This window comes from Taudactylus pleione, unplaced genomic scaffold, assembly GCF_031769625.1.
Source record: "Taudactylus pleione unplaced genomic scaffold, aTauple2 ptg001648l, whole genome shotgun sequence".
In the NCBI taxonomy this organism is placed as follows: domain Eukaryota; kingdom Metazoa; phylum Chordata; class Amphibia; order Anura; family Myobatrachidae; genus Taudactylus; species Taudactylus pleione.
This window is the reverse complement of record NW_028286045.1, coordinates 121,205-139,551: the sequence shown is the minus strand read 5'-3', so window position 1 is coordinate 139,551 and position 18,347 is coordinate 121,205. Positions and strand designations below refer to the sequence as shown.

The 18,347-nt window shown below is 45.8% G+C and overlaps 1 protein-coding gene across 2 annotated transcripts in view; it reads left to right on the top strand.

Annotated features, from left to right (window-relative positions):
• The first annotated feature begins 4,322 nt into the window (after window positions 1-4,322).
• Window positions 4,323-18,347, top strand: part of AXDND1 (axonemal dynein light chain domain containing 1) — a 79,523-nt gene continuing 65,498 nt past the window's right edge. For both annotated transcript variants that reach the window (XM_088464331.1, XM_088464330.1), the window contains exons 1-3: window positions 4,323-4,559; window positions 6,493-6,674; window positions 10,881-10,981. In XM_088464331.1, coding sequence (XP_088320457.1) covers window positions 4,463-4,559; window positions 6,493-6,674; window positions 10,881-10,981 — 380 coding nt within the window. In that variant the 5' untranslated portion in view covers window positions 4,323-4,462. The remainder of the gene's footprint in view (window positions 4,560-6,492; window positions 6,675-10,880; window positions 10,982-18,347) is intronic.

Sequence of the window (18,347 nt, the reverse complement as noted above, 5' to 3'; positions counted from 1 at the left end):
GAAAGAGGAAACACTGTGGCATCACCCTTAATATCCTTAAAAAAGGCATATTTAGATTTGGACACCAGAGGCACTTCATCCTCAATCACTAAAGCTGTGCGGACCGCCCGAATAAGTCCAGGAATATAAACCTTGGACTTAGCGTCCAACTCTTTAGAACGGAGAGGTTCCTGGTCAGAAAGATCCATAATCTCCCCATCATCAGACGTCAAGTCGTCATCCTCATAAGGAGCGGACAGAGACGCCACCGGCCGCTTATGTGGCCTCAACACAGACTCCCCTTGTAACACGTTCGACAAGTGTTGTACAGAACTTGTCAGTGAATTAACCCACGCAGGCTCCTGAGAGACTTGGGGAGGGGAAATAGGAAGACTGTGGGGTACCATCAATTGTCTCGAGAAACCTTGCATGGGTGACGACACCACTGACTGCTGGGACAATCCCATCTGCGAGAACGCAGGCTGTGGAGCTGACTGGCCCACGAGGGTTGTAAGCGCTTTGGCAAAACAAGCCCAGGGCGGCTCCTGTACCAGAGCCGTGACAGTAATTGGCCGCGCCAATAAATAACACTGCCGACATAGCCCCTCCGCGTTACCCTCCACCTCCGCTATTGGTACCTTACACGTATGACACATAAGCTGGAGAGGAAAGTCACTCTCAGACATGATGGTAAGTATGTGACCCCTCTCACTGATACTTGTTAGTATAGTGTGAGACCACCCTGCAATCACCGCACCGCAAGGGCTTTAGCAGAAAAAGATCAGGGACAGTGAAATGGCTGACAGTAGAAAGTGAAAGTACAGGCAGCAGACGCTAGCAGAAGTCACATGCAATGCAAAGAAATCAATTCCTGCACTATCAGCGCTGTTCCTCAACTACACAGACACAGAGCCTGGTAGGACACAGTGCTGCATACACAGACCTGAACCAACAGAGGAGAGGTATGCTGGGGGACCAAGACCGCGATGCCACCGATCTTCAGCTTCCAGCAGCGCTCACCATGCTTCCAGCAAAAGATGGCCACCGAGGAGCAGAGAGGAGGCCGGCCTGGGGGAGGAGCGCTGCCAAAGGACCAGTCAGCTAGAGCAGAGAGGGCTGTGTGCAGCGGGGGAGGCGCCGGCTGTGTACGGGGAAGGCGCGCTCCCCTGGCATGCAATTAGCCCCTGGGACACCGCAGCGCTACCGCTCAGCCACGGTCCGCTGTCCCAGGGGGGTAGTGGAAGCGCAGGTTAGTTACCTGGCTCCACGCTGCAGCCAGTCCCCAGGGAGCCCCCTGCCTGGGAACTCTGGACCATGTTTCAGCAGGGACCCACCGCGGGACCCTGCTGCTTACCTGCTGCCCCCTTGAATCCGGCCATGGTCCCAAACATCTGGGGTCATCGCTAGCTGTGACCCCAGATGCTTACCAGCATCCCCGGATCAGTACCAGCGTTCTGGTACCGGCGGGGGTGTAGGGAAGACAGCATGGACGTCAGTACTGACTGTCCATGCTGTACTCCCAGATGAGCAGCCACAGCTGCTTTGAAGAAAACTTCAGGGGCTATCCTTAGCCCCCTCTAAACAGGTGCATCCGACTCCGGCCGGGCACCAAACAAAACTGAGATGCCTTGGCTCGGGGGCGGGGTATAGGAGGGGGACCTTAGTGCATCCTGGGAGGCTGAAAACTTAACTCTATGGTGCCCGATGCCTGACGTCATCACCTATACCCCAAGGTATCCTGTGGATACCCTATGGACCCTGATGTAGAAATATTAAAGTCCAGTATAACAAGAAAAAACAGCACTCTAATTCAAATTTGCCAAATGATTTATATATTGTGCATGTTTAAAACAGCATCCAAGAAACACCTTCAGTCACAAATGAAAAGTGCACCGTGCACTTTTTTCACGGCACCCCTATGTTTAAGTTTATCGAGAAATTCAGAAAACATGTAGTAAAATAGTAAAGAGAAGTAAATTGTGCTTACCTGTCATCCTTAGGTTCAGTTATGTGGTGGTGGATTGGTTTGCACTTCTGTTTGTTCACATATTTACATTACATTGACCATAAATAATTTGATTTGGTGATGGACCACCAACCTGAGGCACTCCTGCAAGTGTCCCAAGGCACCCCAGGGTGCCACAGCACACAGTTTGGGAACCACTGCACTATGGACTTCATTCAGAGTCGGTCGTAAGGTAAAAGGGGCCAGATATGCAAATGAAGCGCTCGCAAGTTGCGTCGTTAAGATGGGATCGTTAGCTGGACGAGCGAGGGGAGGATGAGGCCGTAAGACTAAAAATATGCCCCCTTCTCGTTCCCATTACACGTCATCTCCGGGCATATAAGGATAAATCGAGACCATCGGGAACCATCGGAGCTGGTCGTAGACCTTAAGGTTGACCATACCCTCTCTTAAGCACTACGATCAAGTCAGTGTAAAAACCTCCCATGTCACAAGTGCCATGACACTACTTAGTTAATTATGCACTCCCATAAAACGCCAATCGCATAGTCAGGCACGCCTGCGTCGTTCGGATCTCCACTCCCCCGTTCACAAGCACCTTCCCGTTACCACCCACAAACGCCTCATCCTGTCACTCAAACTAACGACCTGGCTGTCTTCAAGGAGAGAGCAATTTCTGATCGTAATATCTAGTTTGCGCACGCGCATTGCGAATTTTACGCATGTGCAGTTTAGCGAACATCGGTGGCGTATGACCGAGCGGCCTCAACGACCGACTCTGAGTGAGGTCCTATATGCTTTTGTTTGTTTTTCATATTTTATGTTATGTGAAACCATAAATAAAAGACTAATTTCTGGTCACTGAGGACATCTGTGGATTTATTCTGAATATTCAGATAAGCCATATTTAATTTATATTTGGTACGGGTCCACCTTATACCAAAGTCGTGCGCAAAAAATGGGGCATGGCCTTGTGACAGCTAGGCCACTCCCCATTTTTACATGCACGCACGTGATATCGGCTCTTTAATTTGACTATGGATATTTTTTGGCCCTTTGCCTCAGGGATGTAATGAGGTAGTGCAGTGATATAGGGGCTATTTCAGAGATGTGTGCTAAACCAATGGTTAGCGCAAATCTCCGATTGTGCCATTCTGCGCCAGCGCAAGTCCCGTACATGTGCAATACTAGTCCTGCGTAACCGCATGCAGACCAGCAGCAGACTGTCAATTATTGACAGTATGCTGTTATTTCTGGTCAGGGAGGAGGTGACGACGGCCTCCGTTTCCCAAAACGAGGCCGTGTCGCTGCAGTTGGCAGGGAGGGAAGAGCCCAGGATCTTCATCGGCTGATGGAGATTTCCTGGCCTCTTTTGAGCAACTGTGTTCGCCGACTTCAGTGACCCCATGGCATACATGCCTACTCTCCCAGGAACTGCGGGAGGCTCCCGATTTTTCGGGTAACCCCCCGCACCCCCGGTAGTAGTAGTAGGCGTATCTCCCGTATCGCGCCCATTTCCTAGTGACGTGGTCAGGATGGGGAGATTTCACCTGGAATTTTCGGGTCCTTAGGGAAGGGGCGGGGCTAAATGGTGCAAATCGTGTCATTTGGCCCCGCCCCTTCCTCACAGAACCGCAAATCGCGGGGGGTGTCTGTAAAGCATGTGGGGACTAATGACGTCTATCGCCTGGTCCCGTCCTCCAAAGAGGAGAGCAGGTCCCCTCCTGCTGCTCCCGGAAAGCTGCCCAGGAATGTCAGCAAGTATGCCCCACGGTCACTCAGATGGGAGAGGATAACGCAGATGTTCCGATGCTACGTCTATGGACACAGCTCGGAAAAGTAATGCATGTAGAAGGTGTGATTCTACATCAGCTGCAGAGCTGGTAGGACATACTGGGACTTGTAGTTACACAACAATTGGGATACAGAAGGTCCCTAGCAGCCGAGAAGAGGCTGCCAGGGTCATATATTGCAAGGAATCTTAATTCAATAACTGCACTTTGATACAAAGAATATACTGAAGTGCATTTACTTCATACTGTACACACTCCCGAGCTAAGGAACCTCTGCTGTACTCCATTTCCTTATACTGTACATACACACCTGGGCTAGTCACCAAACTGAGAGCTGATAAAGGACAGTTGGTGTTTCTGATATGTACGTTGTTGTGACACTTCTCCTGGCGTCTTATCGTGAAATGTTTGTACTAATATTGGGATTACTTCCTACACTTTCTTTAGTTAAACAAAAGTGAAATCCTGGGCCGCAGTGTGGGTGAGTGTGAGGTACAATGGCAACAGGGAGGGGCGCTGTCATGGAGACGGCCATGGCGTCCTAGCCGAGAATAGAGGTGTTCAGGAATCTAGGAGGAGAGACACAGAGGAGTTATCCCCGGGTCTCTGTGCTCTGTAGTCGGTGCACACAGAGGATGTGACCCATGAGTGCCCGGCACAGAGCAGTGTGTGTGAGAGGATCAGTGTGGACCATTGCTGAGTGCTGCATAAACAAGTACACAACATGTCAGAGGCTGAGCTCGGCTCACCAGCTGTGGGGCCCAGGCCCATAGGACGGAGAGGGGCCAGCGACCTGCTGTCAATTGGAGGACAAAGTTCAGGTATGAGCAGCCATTTGCACTTAATGTTACTGTGTAATATGTATCATAACAGTGTGATGCTGCGAAGAAGTGCGGCAATAGTCACTAGGAGTAGTATATTAGTATAAGGAATCCTCAGCACTGAGTCAGTATACTGAGGAGGGCTTGTTACTCTTATTTATTTAAAACACAGTATAGGGTGATGAAAATGTTATAAAAATGTATCTCACTTGCTCCTCTCTCTCTCTCTCTCTCTCTCTCTCTCTCTCTCTCTCTCTCTCTCTCCCTCTCCTCTCTCTCTCTCTCTCTCTCTCTCTCTCTTTCTCTCCCTCTCCCTCTCCTCTCTCTCTCAGCTAGATGTGCTGATTTGTTATGTGAGTCAGTGTGTTTGGAATATAGGTTCTGTAGTGAGCAGCATAATGCTTCAACATTTTCAGAGTTCTATTCGATTAGCATTGAAAGCAGAATAAAATATTTCAGAGTAGGCTTTAAATGGGGCTCATTCTCCCCTATGAGGGGCCAATGACATATAAAGAGCATCTGAGGCAATGCAGGGAGAATGCAGTAAGGTGCAGACATACTGTATGCTGTAGTTCAAACTATATTTTAGCATCTACAGATGAAGCACATTTTCTATTTCTTTTTTTTTTTTTTGTATTTAAGCCCTGGTGTGCGCTCCTTATCACTGAGTGCAATGTTCTATGGACCATTCCCATTTGATTAGCACAATAATTGTTTGCATTAACAAAACAAAAAATCGAATTGTAACTATTTTACTATGCCAAGATCAGGAAATTTACATAGAAATTGCAAAATAGGACATTGAAATAAAAGCTATAAAACTTCTCACCATCAGTATATTTATATATATTAACATTTTTTAAATGTCTCTTGATACAGAATACTTTTTCTCCTTTCTCTAATTCATATGTTATATTCTGGGGAGCATCACCCACAGAAATATGATACAGATGTATCTGACATTTTGTGAATGGGAAGCAGGTAATTGTGTGACTAATTTTGTGTTCCATAAGGGAATGGACACAATTTTTACATACCCCCCCCCCCCCCCCATAGCCATGAGGCACTTTAAAAGGGATAAGGGTCTTCATACTCCCATCAGCAAAGAAAAATGGGGCCCTTGACATCCCTGAAACAGTAACCTAATGGCCACTTAGCAGACAAGGGCCTTCAGGGCCACATCCACCATAAGGGCCCATTTCTCCCAGAGGTCGGCCATACAGTAGCTTCCCTCGGGAACTTGATGTTTTAAACCCCCCATAAGGAAGGATAATCTGGCATATGGGCCCTGAAGTATCACACCCAAAACACAAAACAAAAAAAGACACAATACACAAAATAAACACGAAAAAAAGTAAATGTACTCTGAAGAAGCATTATACAGTGCCTCCCATACAACAAATAAACCATGTTAGGCTTATCCATTCCATAGTTACATTATGGAAGTATGGCATGGATGGAGGTGCACAGTGTCATGTACATACAGGCAACTGGTCTCAAACTCAACATTGATCTAACAGAAAGGGGCTGTATCTGTATTTACTAGCCACTTTTTTTTCCCTTCATTGTCCCAAATATTTATGTGTATGGCTTTTTCAGTCACCATAGGTATGGCATTTTGCTCTTGAACAGATCAGATGGAGGGGAGTGTGTACAGGCAAAGCAAACAGGAGGCAAGGATTTATAGGCATCACCTCAATAAAAAAAAAAGTGACCTTTAGTAACTCATAGTTTCTCGCCTTGTTCTTGTGCTAAATCTCTCAATATTGCCAACTAGTGCAATCTGACAGAGTTGAAGAAAACTGCAAACTAAAGCAACAGTCAAGTTCAACAACCTATTATCCATTTTCATTTACTAATTTGCCACATCCAATCTATATTCTATTTTTGTGTTTGTTCTTAATTCTTGTGGGTTTAATGTGTTGTGCCACAGATTTAGCAAATATTGAAGACAGATCTAATGCCTTGGAACTATCACAGTCCATTTCAACATATGAGCAGAGTGAATTTATCCCAGATGAAATTCTTCAAGTCCTAACTTCAACTGCAAAAGCAGCAGCAGAAAATCCTGGACTGGGTCCTCTGAACAAAACTAAAACTGTAAAAGATGCAAAGGTGCGTTTTAGCCATATAATAGCTGGAATAGTGAAATGTAAATTATAACTCCACCTTTGTTGCCTACTTCTGGTGAAATGTTTGGTAAAGGGTCTATTTTGCAAACTTTGGGGGAGATGTACTAAGTCTTGGAGAGAGATAATGTACCAACTAATCAGCTCCTCCCAGCCATTTTTCAAACACTTCAAACAAAGCCTGTAAATTGACAGTTAGGAGCTACTTGGATGATACTTTTTTTCTCTCCACTTTATCTCTCCCCAAGGCCTAGTACATCACCCTCTTTACCTTTTCCCAATAAGACTTTTTAAACATGGGATTTACGGCTATAGAGTCTGTAAATGTTGATGCTCCAAATACCTTATTGTAGTGTTCACTCTAGCTCCGGCGGTAGGCAGGGCGCCGGAGCTAGAGAGGGCAACCTTATGCGCGTGGCGAAGGCGCGCGCGCGCCTAAAAAGGGGGCATGGTCATGAAAAGGGGGCGTGTCTATAAGATGTGTCTCCTTTTCGTCATACTTGGGGGCGTGCCCGGCACTTACGGACACGCCGGGCAGCCCCCAAGCGCTGCAGATAGGGAGAATAGATGCCGGGCGCATGCGCCCGGAGTCTATTCTCCGGCGTTGACCGGGTCACCGCACATTTCTCCACCCGTGGGACACTGCGTCCCGCGGGTGAAGACGGCACCCGTAGGCTGTGAGGGCAGGGCGCTTTTTGCCCTCCTTCTGGAGGGCAGGGTGCTTTTTGCCCTCCAGAAGGAGGGCAGGGCGCCCCGCTAAAACAGCCTAGCGGGAACGCTATTATTGTAATAGGGGCCTATTGCCATTACATTGCAATTTTATAATATTGTACTAGTTGCATTAGATCCAGCAAACACTATAGCCTGGTATTCCAAGAATGCAAATTCCAAAGAAAGAAAAAAAAAAATTAATTGTCTCTTTATTTATACTTCTTTTCCACCAAAAACTCGGGTCCGACCTGGGTTTTCAGACATTGTTCTAACCCAGGTCAGACATCGTTTACACAGCACCATCGATCTGGGTTATTCCAACCTGGGTCTGCCCTGCTAAACTTGTGAGGTCATAAAAAGTGGGAGGTGACTGCTCCACAACCACCAATCAGCTAATTTTAGGCATGACCCAGGTCGGATAACCCAGGTTGCGCCCTTTACACTGCCCCATTACCCAGGTCCATCCTGGGTCCGACCCTGGTAGCTACCTGGGTTGGATTGCCGGGTCACTTGACTCTGGTTATTTTTCAGGGAGCCTTTTACACTGAGCTGCTACCAGGTAGACCCAGCAAAAACCCAGGTTTTTGCTCTGGTGTAAAAAGGGTATTATTGTTGCCTTTTTCTCATTATTGTTTATTATACCTATATTGACCTCTATCATTTTCGGAAAAAGAAAAAAAACCTGCATAGGATCCTGTTGGCCTAAATCAGGGATGGGGAACCTCAGGCCCGGGGGCCGTATAAGGCCCGCGGAATCATTTGGTCTGGCCCTCTGAGCTTTTTTCTGCTAGCCTCATATGGCTAGCAGGGCGCCTTAGAATGGCACTTTGCAGCCAGAATCTATGCAGCAGTGCTGCCTAGAGCGTCCTTAGGAGGTTGCAGATGGTCACACTGCTGCTCTTACAGCTCCCCGGAGCATCTTCAGGATGTTCCGGGCATTGCTGTAATCACCAGCGATTGTGGCCCGCTCCCGTGTGACGTCACCGGCCTGCATATAATGTTATATATATGAAAATGGCTCTCGACAGAAAAAAGGTTCCCCACCCCTGGCCTAAATAAATAAATCCATAGATAGCTATATTCTGTAAATAATAATGTTGGCGAGTGAAATGTGGCAATATATTAATTAATAATTATAATGATAGGTTATACTGTCAGAATATATATATATATATATATATCAGTATAAAACAGTAGAAGAAAACAGCGCCAAACTTATCCCACTCTGTTCAATGTAAAATATCTTTCACCAGTGTATATTAAATACTTAATTAAGTGTATGTATACATATACTAATTGTATATGTAGCACTCCCTTTTTAAATATAAAGTGTCTGCTTGGTCAATAAAATGGTGGCCGTGACTCAGCCACCTTGGTACAAGAAATGATCAGACAATGTAATTGACCACAAGCGCCTACTAGTGCTTATATGAAGTGAACAAAATAACTTGTGCAAAATCGTGCAACTTGTGCAAAATATGCTGGTCCCTGATTGGGACAGTAAGTAAAGTGACTATAGTGCAATAATTATATCTATAAGAACCTGGGTACATAAATAAATATATGTATATAAAAAAACCTATACAGGTATATGCTACGATTTCATAAATTACTGAGTATTGTGCATGAAAAAAGTTATTTAATTAATTAAGACATCTCATAAAACACAACAATATAAAATACATAGATATTACACAGGATAGATAAAAAGGTAATAGGTGACAATAAATAGCGATTTCTTATTTAAAAAATAAGAATATATTTTTAAAAAAATCGGATTCTGGCTTAGCGTTTTCAATTGATATATGTGAAGAGTTCATAAGGCACAGGTTCAGGGTCCCAACGTGTTTCGTCCTCTTGATGAAGTCCAGATGAGAGGACGAAACGCATTGGGTTCATGAACCTGTGCCTTATGAACTCTTCACATATATCAATTGAAATTTTGTCGCTCACCGCGATCACTGTGTGTGTATGTATATGTATGTATATATATATATATATATATATATATATATACGCACACACAAAAACACTTCACTGCATCCATAGGAACAGTTAAAGTAAACCAGCACAACAGCCTTGTAACAAAAAAATCTGTACATTTATTTCAAAATAGAAACAAAGCCATCTAGCTGCATATAAAGATGTTCAATTGTATCTCAATGCTTTTCAAAGTAGTACAGTGGCGCCTCCATATGGTATACGGTGTTTTTGAGAAAATTGTGTTGGTTACGTCTTAAAAAATTTTTCTTCACCTAATTCAGTCATAAAAAAAAACGACAATTTCTGAGCGCTTTTTGGAAAAAAAATTCGTCAGTTAAGTGGTTAATCAAATTTTTTTTACAAAACTTAATTTTAAAGCTGTCTGAGTGTCTATGAAGCTGAGCTGCTGTGCATCCAACCCTGCAGTAGTTTTGCAGCTCCTTTATGTGCTTGGTGGGGGTGGCTGGCAGGCTGCAAGCAGTCAGTGCAGGCTCAGCCTGCTGGACTCTGCAAAGGCCCAAGAGAGGAGTTTCTGCTGCGGCTGGGCATGCACAGCAGCCCTCCTCCAGTGGCCATTTTAGTAGCTGCCCACACTTTCTCCTCCCCACTCCCGCTGTCGGCTGCACGCTGAGTTGCCCAGTTGGAGCTGAGCTCCGATCGAGGAAGCCAGAGCAACTGTCCTCCCGTCCAGGTGCCCCAAACTGCTGCCAACCCTAGGGCCGGCCTGTCACTGCCCAATCGCAGAAGCCAGAGAGCTGCATTCCAGGTGCCCCAAACATCTGCCGGCCATAGTATCTTGGAATGCCCCTAGGCATTTGCCTAAATTGCCTTTGCCTAGGGCTGGCTTTGCTCAGAACTCTGCTAATCTAATAAATGGCAATCGATGCTTCGTAAGCAGTCAAATGGATTTGCAAAGCCGCTGATGGGTCTCAATACAAATCCTGGCGGCTGCAGCATTTGCATATTTTTCACACAGCCACTGCATAGAGGTTTGAGAGAGATTATTCATATTTTAGAGAAAAACAAAGTTGGAACACCCATCGAAACCTCTGTGCTTGCCCCTACAATTCTACCAGTGTGATAACAGCATTGAAATGTACAATAGTGACAAATGTAATCTAGCCCTCATATACCCTCGCTGCCAAGGTGCACACATAGGTAGTATTTTAAAAGAGACACAAAGCTGTAGTATCCTGTACCTCGAAGTGACATTTTTTCTAGTATGAGGTTATCCATGTGGGCCTGGAATTCTGCAACAGTAGTAGCAAAGGATGTTTACAGGGGACATTTCCAAACAATGGACTGTACATGAGCACTTATATATTTGCTAGGTGGGTGTTTATGGGCATTAGTGTACAATGAAATTGTCTGCAGGTCCACACCTTTTCCATTTTGTAAATGACCCCCATAGTGTCCAATTCTGTCTATCTAACATGTTGGCAGGCATGGTAACATAATGTCTGTTTTTAGTAATTAAAGGTATTTGTTTTTGTCTAAGGTTTTTGTACGTAGCACCGACCAGGTCTGGCACCACCCTTTTCGCAGGAGCAAGTTTAAACACCTGACTGACCATCCTATTTGTCTGACAGGAGCAGGGAGGTAAGATGCAGGTCACAAAGTGTCTCATCCTCATTCAACTTTCTACATGTACTGTTGATAAATTACTCATTTTAATAAACAGTTTAGCAGAGTGTAAAATAAAGTTGTACAGTATACCTTTCATTTGTCTGATATAACCCACTTAAGCTCTAAGGGCCTGATTCAGACCCACTCGCGAGCGGCTGTCCGCTCGCAAGTGGGTCGATGTTATGCACTGAGCATGCGCACGACGGAGGGAGCTCCGTCGTGCGCATGCGCCAGACGCGACGAGCGAAGGAAAGTCCTTCGCTCGTTGTGTCCGATCAAAGGGGGCGTGCTGTCAATGTTGATTGACAGCACGCCCCCTTTGGTGGGCGTGCCGGGGCGTGCCTCCCTGACGGGGGCGTTCCCACGGGAACGCCTTCCGTCAGAAGCCGGCCCACTGACATCACTAGTGATGTCAGTGGGAGTGATTTTGGCTCTGATAGAGCCAAAATCACTCCGGAGCTTGCGGTTGAAAACCTCAACCGCAGGCTCCGGCTCGCAATTTCGATGGTCGCGATGGTCTCGACCATCGCGGCCATCACAAAGCACGCTCGTATAGCCTGTGGGTGGTGACCCACAGCTATACGAGCGTCCAGGAGGACGCTCCATGAAAATGGAGCCCGGCCCTCATTCAGAGCGTGCGCTCTGCTCAGAGCGTACGGCTCTGAATGAGGGCCTAAGGGCTCTATTTACTACAATCCGCATTTGTAATGCAGATTGTAGTGTGATATTACCGACTGAATTTGCATTGCGAATTCAGGCAATATCACAGGGATTTACTACAAATCCCTTGCAGGGACACAGCTTGCGAGAAAGCTCTGTCCCTGCGAATCCCCTCCGGAGCCTTATCACGGTATTTCTGCAAAAAATACAGTGACAAGTGCCCCGCGCATGCGTCATCCGGCTGCCGCTGCTACCCCCCCTGTCGCCAAGCCCCGCCCTCATTGCTAAGCCGTGCCCCCCCCCCCCCCCCCATCTCCCCCAGCGACCCCTCCCTCCCTTAATTACACTTACCTGCAGTTATCGGGCCTCCGGGATGTCCTCTTTCGCTCCGGTCAGCTGACATCCCATACTGCACTGGGAGACCAGCTGACCAGAGGGAGGACATCACCGGAGCCCCGAACTCGGGTCCCTGGACTCAGGTAAGTTTTTGTTTTTTTACAATTTTTTTTTTTTTTACTTTTTTTTTACAGTGAATCAGCATGTGGTCTGTTTAGACCACACAGCTGATTACTGGGGCTGGCTCTGCTCTGCACGTTAGAGCGGAGCAGGAGTCCGGTAACCGGGGGAGACCCAGGATAACGCCACCTCCAGGTGGTATTTTTTCACATTTTATGTTTAGTAACTTTGGTCAGATCACATTTCCCATTACAATTATGGGAAATGCGATCTGCTTACTAAAACTGTGATACTTAGGGGTTGGAGTAGAATTTTACGAATTCTACTCCAATTGCCCTTTAGTAACTGTAGGTGATACTAGAATAATGTGAAAAGGGTGTGAAAACACCCTTTTTCACTTTATTTTAGTAAAAATAATGTTAATAAATAGAGCCCCAAGTAACATTTACTTCCACATGTGTACAAATAAGTGCAGAATGCTTGTATAAGTCTTGAGACAGTGGTTTCCAAACTTTCCTGAATAACAGCGCTCTAGAGGCTTGGAATTTTTTTCATTGCACCCCTAGAATAAAAGTGCTCTATTGAAATGATTTGCAGCAGTGATTAAAATTATAAGATTATGTATAGGTTCAGTTATGTGGTGGAGCGGTAGTACCCGCTCACAGAGCCGCCAATACGGGGGGACAGCCGGGCCTGTAGTCCCGGCCCGGAGAGAGAGGGGGCCCGGATTTCAGCAGTGTGAATTAATCATTATACTGGCAGCCAGGGAGAAGAAACAGCGCAGGCAGCATTCCAAATAAGTTGCTGGCTGCGAGACAAATAGAGCTCGGGGAACGGCAGCCAATCAGAAGCGTCCGCTGCTGACTGGCTGCAGGTCCGCGAGCAACCAACCAGCAGTGGCCGCTCCTGTTTGACTGCCAGTCCGCAAGCTGTGATTAGCTCGTGGCCAACGCCATATTCAAACTGCTGCCGGTGCTGTTTCTTCTCCCTGGCTGCTGCCGGTATAATGATTAATCCACAATTCTGACATATGGGCTCAGTTTTCGCCATGAATAATTGGCTGCCAGTGACAAGTAAGTATACTGACCCTTCCCTGCACCCTCTTTCTAGTCCAGCCAGCCTTCTCTGCACTTCTCCCCCAGTTCAGCAAGCCAGCTTTTCCTGCCTCCCCACCCAATCCAGCAGAACGCCTTCCCTGTGCATCCCTTCCAGCCCAGCCATCCTTAGTTGTCCTTTCTCCCCGCCAGCCAGCCTTCCCTGCCCTTTGCCCCCCAGTCTAGCCAGCCTTCCAAGCCCTATACCCCCACCCCCAGTTCATCCAACTGTCCTAGTCCTGTGCCCTCCCTAGTCCAGCTAGCCTTCCCAGCCCTGTGCACCCCGAGTACAGCCAATCTTCCCAGCCCTGTGCCCCCCTATGCCCAGCCTTCCCTGCCCTGTGCCCCCCATTAACATCCAACATTCCCTGCCCTGTGCCACCCCTTCCCTACCATGTCCAGGTCCACCTCTCCCTGTCCTGTACTATCCCTTCCTTCAAGCTTTTTATGTGGATCTTTGTATTTCAATGTACTACATGTGGATCCAGGTATTTCAATATATTTTATGTGGTTCTGGCTCTAAATATAATATATGATTTGACGTTACTTTCCCTATATATTTAGTACAGATTCTAGTTTTATGTGTGTATGAATTTACAGCAGTTTACTCTCCAACATTGCTTTATTTGTATAGTGTCATATATTATTATAGATTGTTATGTTATAATAACCACCCAAACAGCCCAAACCTTGAGAATGTTTAAACTTGTTTACGCACCAATTGATGCCCCACCACTGATGTAGCTCCACCCATATTATGCACAGCTCCGCCTACCTCTGCCCCATCCCCCAGGGAGGGGGGCCCTGGCTACTTTGTCAGTGCCAGGCCCCAGAATTTCTGATGGCAGCCCTGATCTGACAGTACAGTACTATACCAAGCAGTGACTGTTCCAAAGATGAGTGACATCACAAAGGCTGTTTATGATGTTAGCCATTCACATGATCAGCCTACTGATATCTCCCTCTCCTATAAAATTTAGGCTAAAAAAAAGCTTACCTTACACTGCCTATTGAGGTGATAAAACTGAACCTGCATGATTTTCACAACTGATATCTATCTATCTATCTATCTATTATTTTCATATAAAATTTAGGCTAAACTAAGCTTACCTTACACTGTGAGATGTCATATCAGCAGATACAACTGATATCTGACAATTCTATACCAAGCAGTGACTGTTCCAAAGATGAGTGACATCACAAAGGCTGTTTATGATGATAGCCAGTCACATGATCAGCCTACTGAGGTGGTAAAACTAAACCTGCAAACATTTCATAACTGTCATCTATCTATCTAACTATGATTTTCATATCAAATGTAAGCTAAAATAAGCTTACCTTACATTGCCTATTGAGGTGATAAAACTAAACCTGCATTCATTTTTATAACTGTTACCTATCTATCTATCTATCTATCTATCTATCTATCTATCTATCTATCTATCTATCTATCTATCTATCTATCTATCTATCTATCTATCTATCTACCTATCTATCTACCTATCTATCTATCTATCTATCTATCTATCTATCTATCTATCTATCTATCTCACAGGTTCTCAAACTCGGTCCTCAGGTCCTCAAACAGTGGATGTTTTCCAGGTCTCCTCACAGAATCACAAGTCATATAATTCGTTCCACCTGTGGATCTTTTAATCTGTGTCAGTGAGTAATGACTATACCTGTGCACATGCTGGGTGACCTGGAAAATGTGACGTGTGTGGGGCCCTGAAGAGCGAGTTTGGGAACCAACGATCTATCTATCTCAGAGCCGTAACTAGACTTTTTAGTGCCCTATGCCAGAGAGAGCATTGGTGCTGCCCCACCCCTTATATTTTAAATAGGGACATAAGATGCTGCACCCGGGGAAAGGCCAGGGAAGGGTTAGGGGAGGCCAAGAGATGCTGAGGATAAAAGAGGAAGCTACAAGTGAGAATGATAATAAACGGGAAAATTGACAGGCCCAAACAGCGTCCCCTGCCCTGCGGTGCCCTGTGCCACTAGTCACACTACCCTAGTTGCGGCCCTGATCTGTATAGCTATATATCTATCTATCTATCTATCTATCTATCAATTTTATATAAAATTTAGGTGAAACTAAACTTACCTTACACTGTGAGATGTCATGTCAGCAGATACAGCTGATATCTGACCATTCTATACCAAGCAGTGACTGTTCCAAAGATGAGTGACATCACAAAGATATGATGTTAACTAGTCACATGATCTACTGAGGTGATAAAACTAAACCTGCATACAATTCATAACTGTTACCTATCTTTATCTACAGTATCTATCTTACTATCATTTTCATATAAAATGTAAGCTACAATAAGCTTACCTTACACTGCCTACTGAGGTGATAAAACTAAACCTGCATGATTTTCACATCCTATATCTATCTATCTATCTATCTATCTATCTATCTATCTATCTATCTATCTATCTAACATTTTCATATAAAACGTAGGCTAAACTAAGTTTACCTTACACTGTGAGATGTCATATCAGCAGATACAGCTGATATCCGACAATTCTATACATTTTATAACTGAAATCTATCTATCTATCTTCAAATAAAATTTGTTTACTCTCCAACATTGCTTTATTTGTATAGTGTCATATATTATTATAGATTGTTATGTTATAATAACCACCCAAACAGCCCAAACCTTGAGAATGTTTAAACTTGTTTACGCACCAATTGATGCCCCACCACTGATGTAGCTCCACCCATATTATGCACAGCTCCGCCTACCTCTGCCCCATCCCCCAGGGAGGGGGGCCCTGGCTACTTTGTCAGTGCCAGGCCCCAGAATTTCTGATGGCAGCCCTGATCTGACAGTACAGTACTATACCAAGCAGTGACTGTTCCAAAGATGAGTGACATCACAAAGGCTGTTTATGATGTTAGCCATTCACATGATCAGCCTACTGATATCTCCCTCTCCTATAACATTTAGGCTAAAAAAAAGCTTACCTTACACTGCCTATTGAGGTGATAAAACTGAACCTGCATGATTTTCACAACTGATATCTATCTATCTATTATTTTCATATAAAATTTAGGCTAAACTAAGCTTACCTTACACTGTGAGATGACCTGTCAGCAGATACAGCTGATATCTGACGATTCTATACCAAGCAGGGACTGTTCCAAAGATAAGTGACATCACAAAGGCTGTTATGATGTTAGCCAGTCAAATGATCAGCCTACTGATGTGACAAAACTAAACCTCCATACATTTTATAACTGTGATCTATCTATCCATCTATCTATCTATCTATCTATCTATCTATCTATCTATCTATCTCAGGCTTGCCTACCCTCCCGATTTGGCCGGGAGCCTCCCGATTTTCGGGTGCCGCTCCCGGCCCCCCGGAAAGGCAGGCAAGCCTCCCGGAAGTCTCACACCCTACCCCCTGAAAAAAACAGAAATCCCCGCAGCGGGGGGCCCAGTGACGCGATTCGCGCAGAATCGCGTCATCGTGGCCCCGCCCCCTGCTTCACAATGCTAAAAAATAACGGCATTGTGAAGAGGGGGCGGAGTCACGATGACGCGATCGTGCGGCTCTGCCCCCGGCTCCGCCCCCAGTGTGACCCAAAATGGCCGCTCCGTCCCCAACGGCCGGCCCCGCCCCCGCTATTAGCCGACAATCAGCTCCCTCCCGGAAGGCTGGAGCTGATTGTCAGCAAGTATGACCTATCTATCTATCTATCTCACAGGTTCTCAACCTCGGTCCTCAGGTCCCCAAAGAGTGGATGTTTTCCAGGTCTCCTCACAAATGAAATAATTAGTTCCACCTGTGGATCTTTTAATCTGTGTCAGTGAGTAATGAATACACCTGTGAACCTGCTGGGTGACCTGAAAAATGTGAACTGTGTGGGGTCCTGAGGACATAGTTTGAGAACCACTGATAATATAAGCTTACCTAACACTGCCTACTAAGATCTATCTATCTATCTATCTATCTATCTATCTATCTATCTATCTATCATTTCATATAAAATGTAAGTTAAAAAAAGCTTACCTTACATTCTGGGTCGCCATCAGGGGGAGACTGCCGGGACTGGAGTCCCGGGCCCAGACAGAAAGGGGCCTGCCGCTGGCTCTTACCAACCAAGACCATGGGGAGCTCGAGACAGTTCCCAGAGCTCCCCTTTATTGCGTGCCAGGCTCACAGCCGCTAGATCCCACGTGCCGTGCCGATTCTAGATGCCCGGTGACCGGAGCTTGACAGATCAAAGTTTTTTTGTTTGTTTTTTTATATGGCGCGAGTGATGTCATGACGTTACACCGCGCTGCTGAGAGGAGCCGCAGCCTCACCAGCGGGATGTAAAGTAGCAGCTCTTGCAGCCGGAAGGCAGAGTAAGTTAAGTGATTCATGCTGGGGCTGGCTGGAGGCACGCAGACTGGGGCTAGCCGAAGGAGTGCAGGCTGGGGCTGGATGGAGACATGCAGGCTGGGGTCGGATGAAGACACTCAGGCTTGGGTTGGAAGGAGACATGCAGGTTGGTCCTGGATGGAGCCATGCAGGCAGGGGTTGGCTGGTGACACGCAGGCTGGGGCTGGATGGAGCCATGCAGGCAGGGGTTGGCTGGTGACACGCAGGCTGGGGCTGGATGGAGACACAGGAGGGCTGGCTGGTTACATAAAAGTAGAGATGTGCACCGACCCTCATGTTTTGGTTTTGGGTTTGGATCTGGATCTCCCCTGGTTTTGGATTTGGATTGGTTTTGGCAAAACCTCACCCCCATGTTTTGTTTTTCGGTTTTGATTTTGGATCTGGATTTTCTCTTAGTAAGTCATAAAAACAGCTAAAATCACATAAAATTTACCTGTTTTTGTTCCTACAGTATTATTAACCTCAATAACATTTATTTCTACTCGTTTTCAGTCAATTTTGACCACCTCACAGCTCACAATATTGTTTTTTTTTTTCATCTAGTTAAGGGCCAAAAGGTTGCATCCAGCTAGCTGGCTCAAAACTGAGTGATTAATAGAGTTGAGGACTGTGCAAAGATTATGGTTGGGGTACCCCTTGAGGATTGAAGAATTGATAGTTGATAGTTTGCGTAGCCACTGGCTGGAGAATTGATAGTTGGCGCAGACACTGGCTGACGTAAA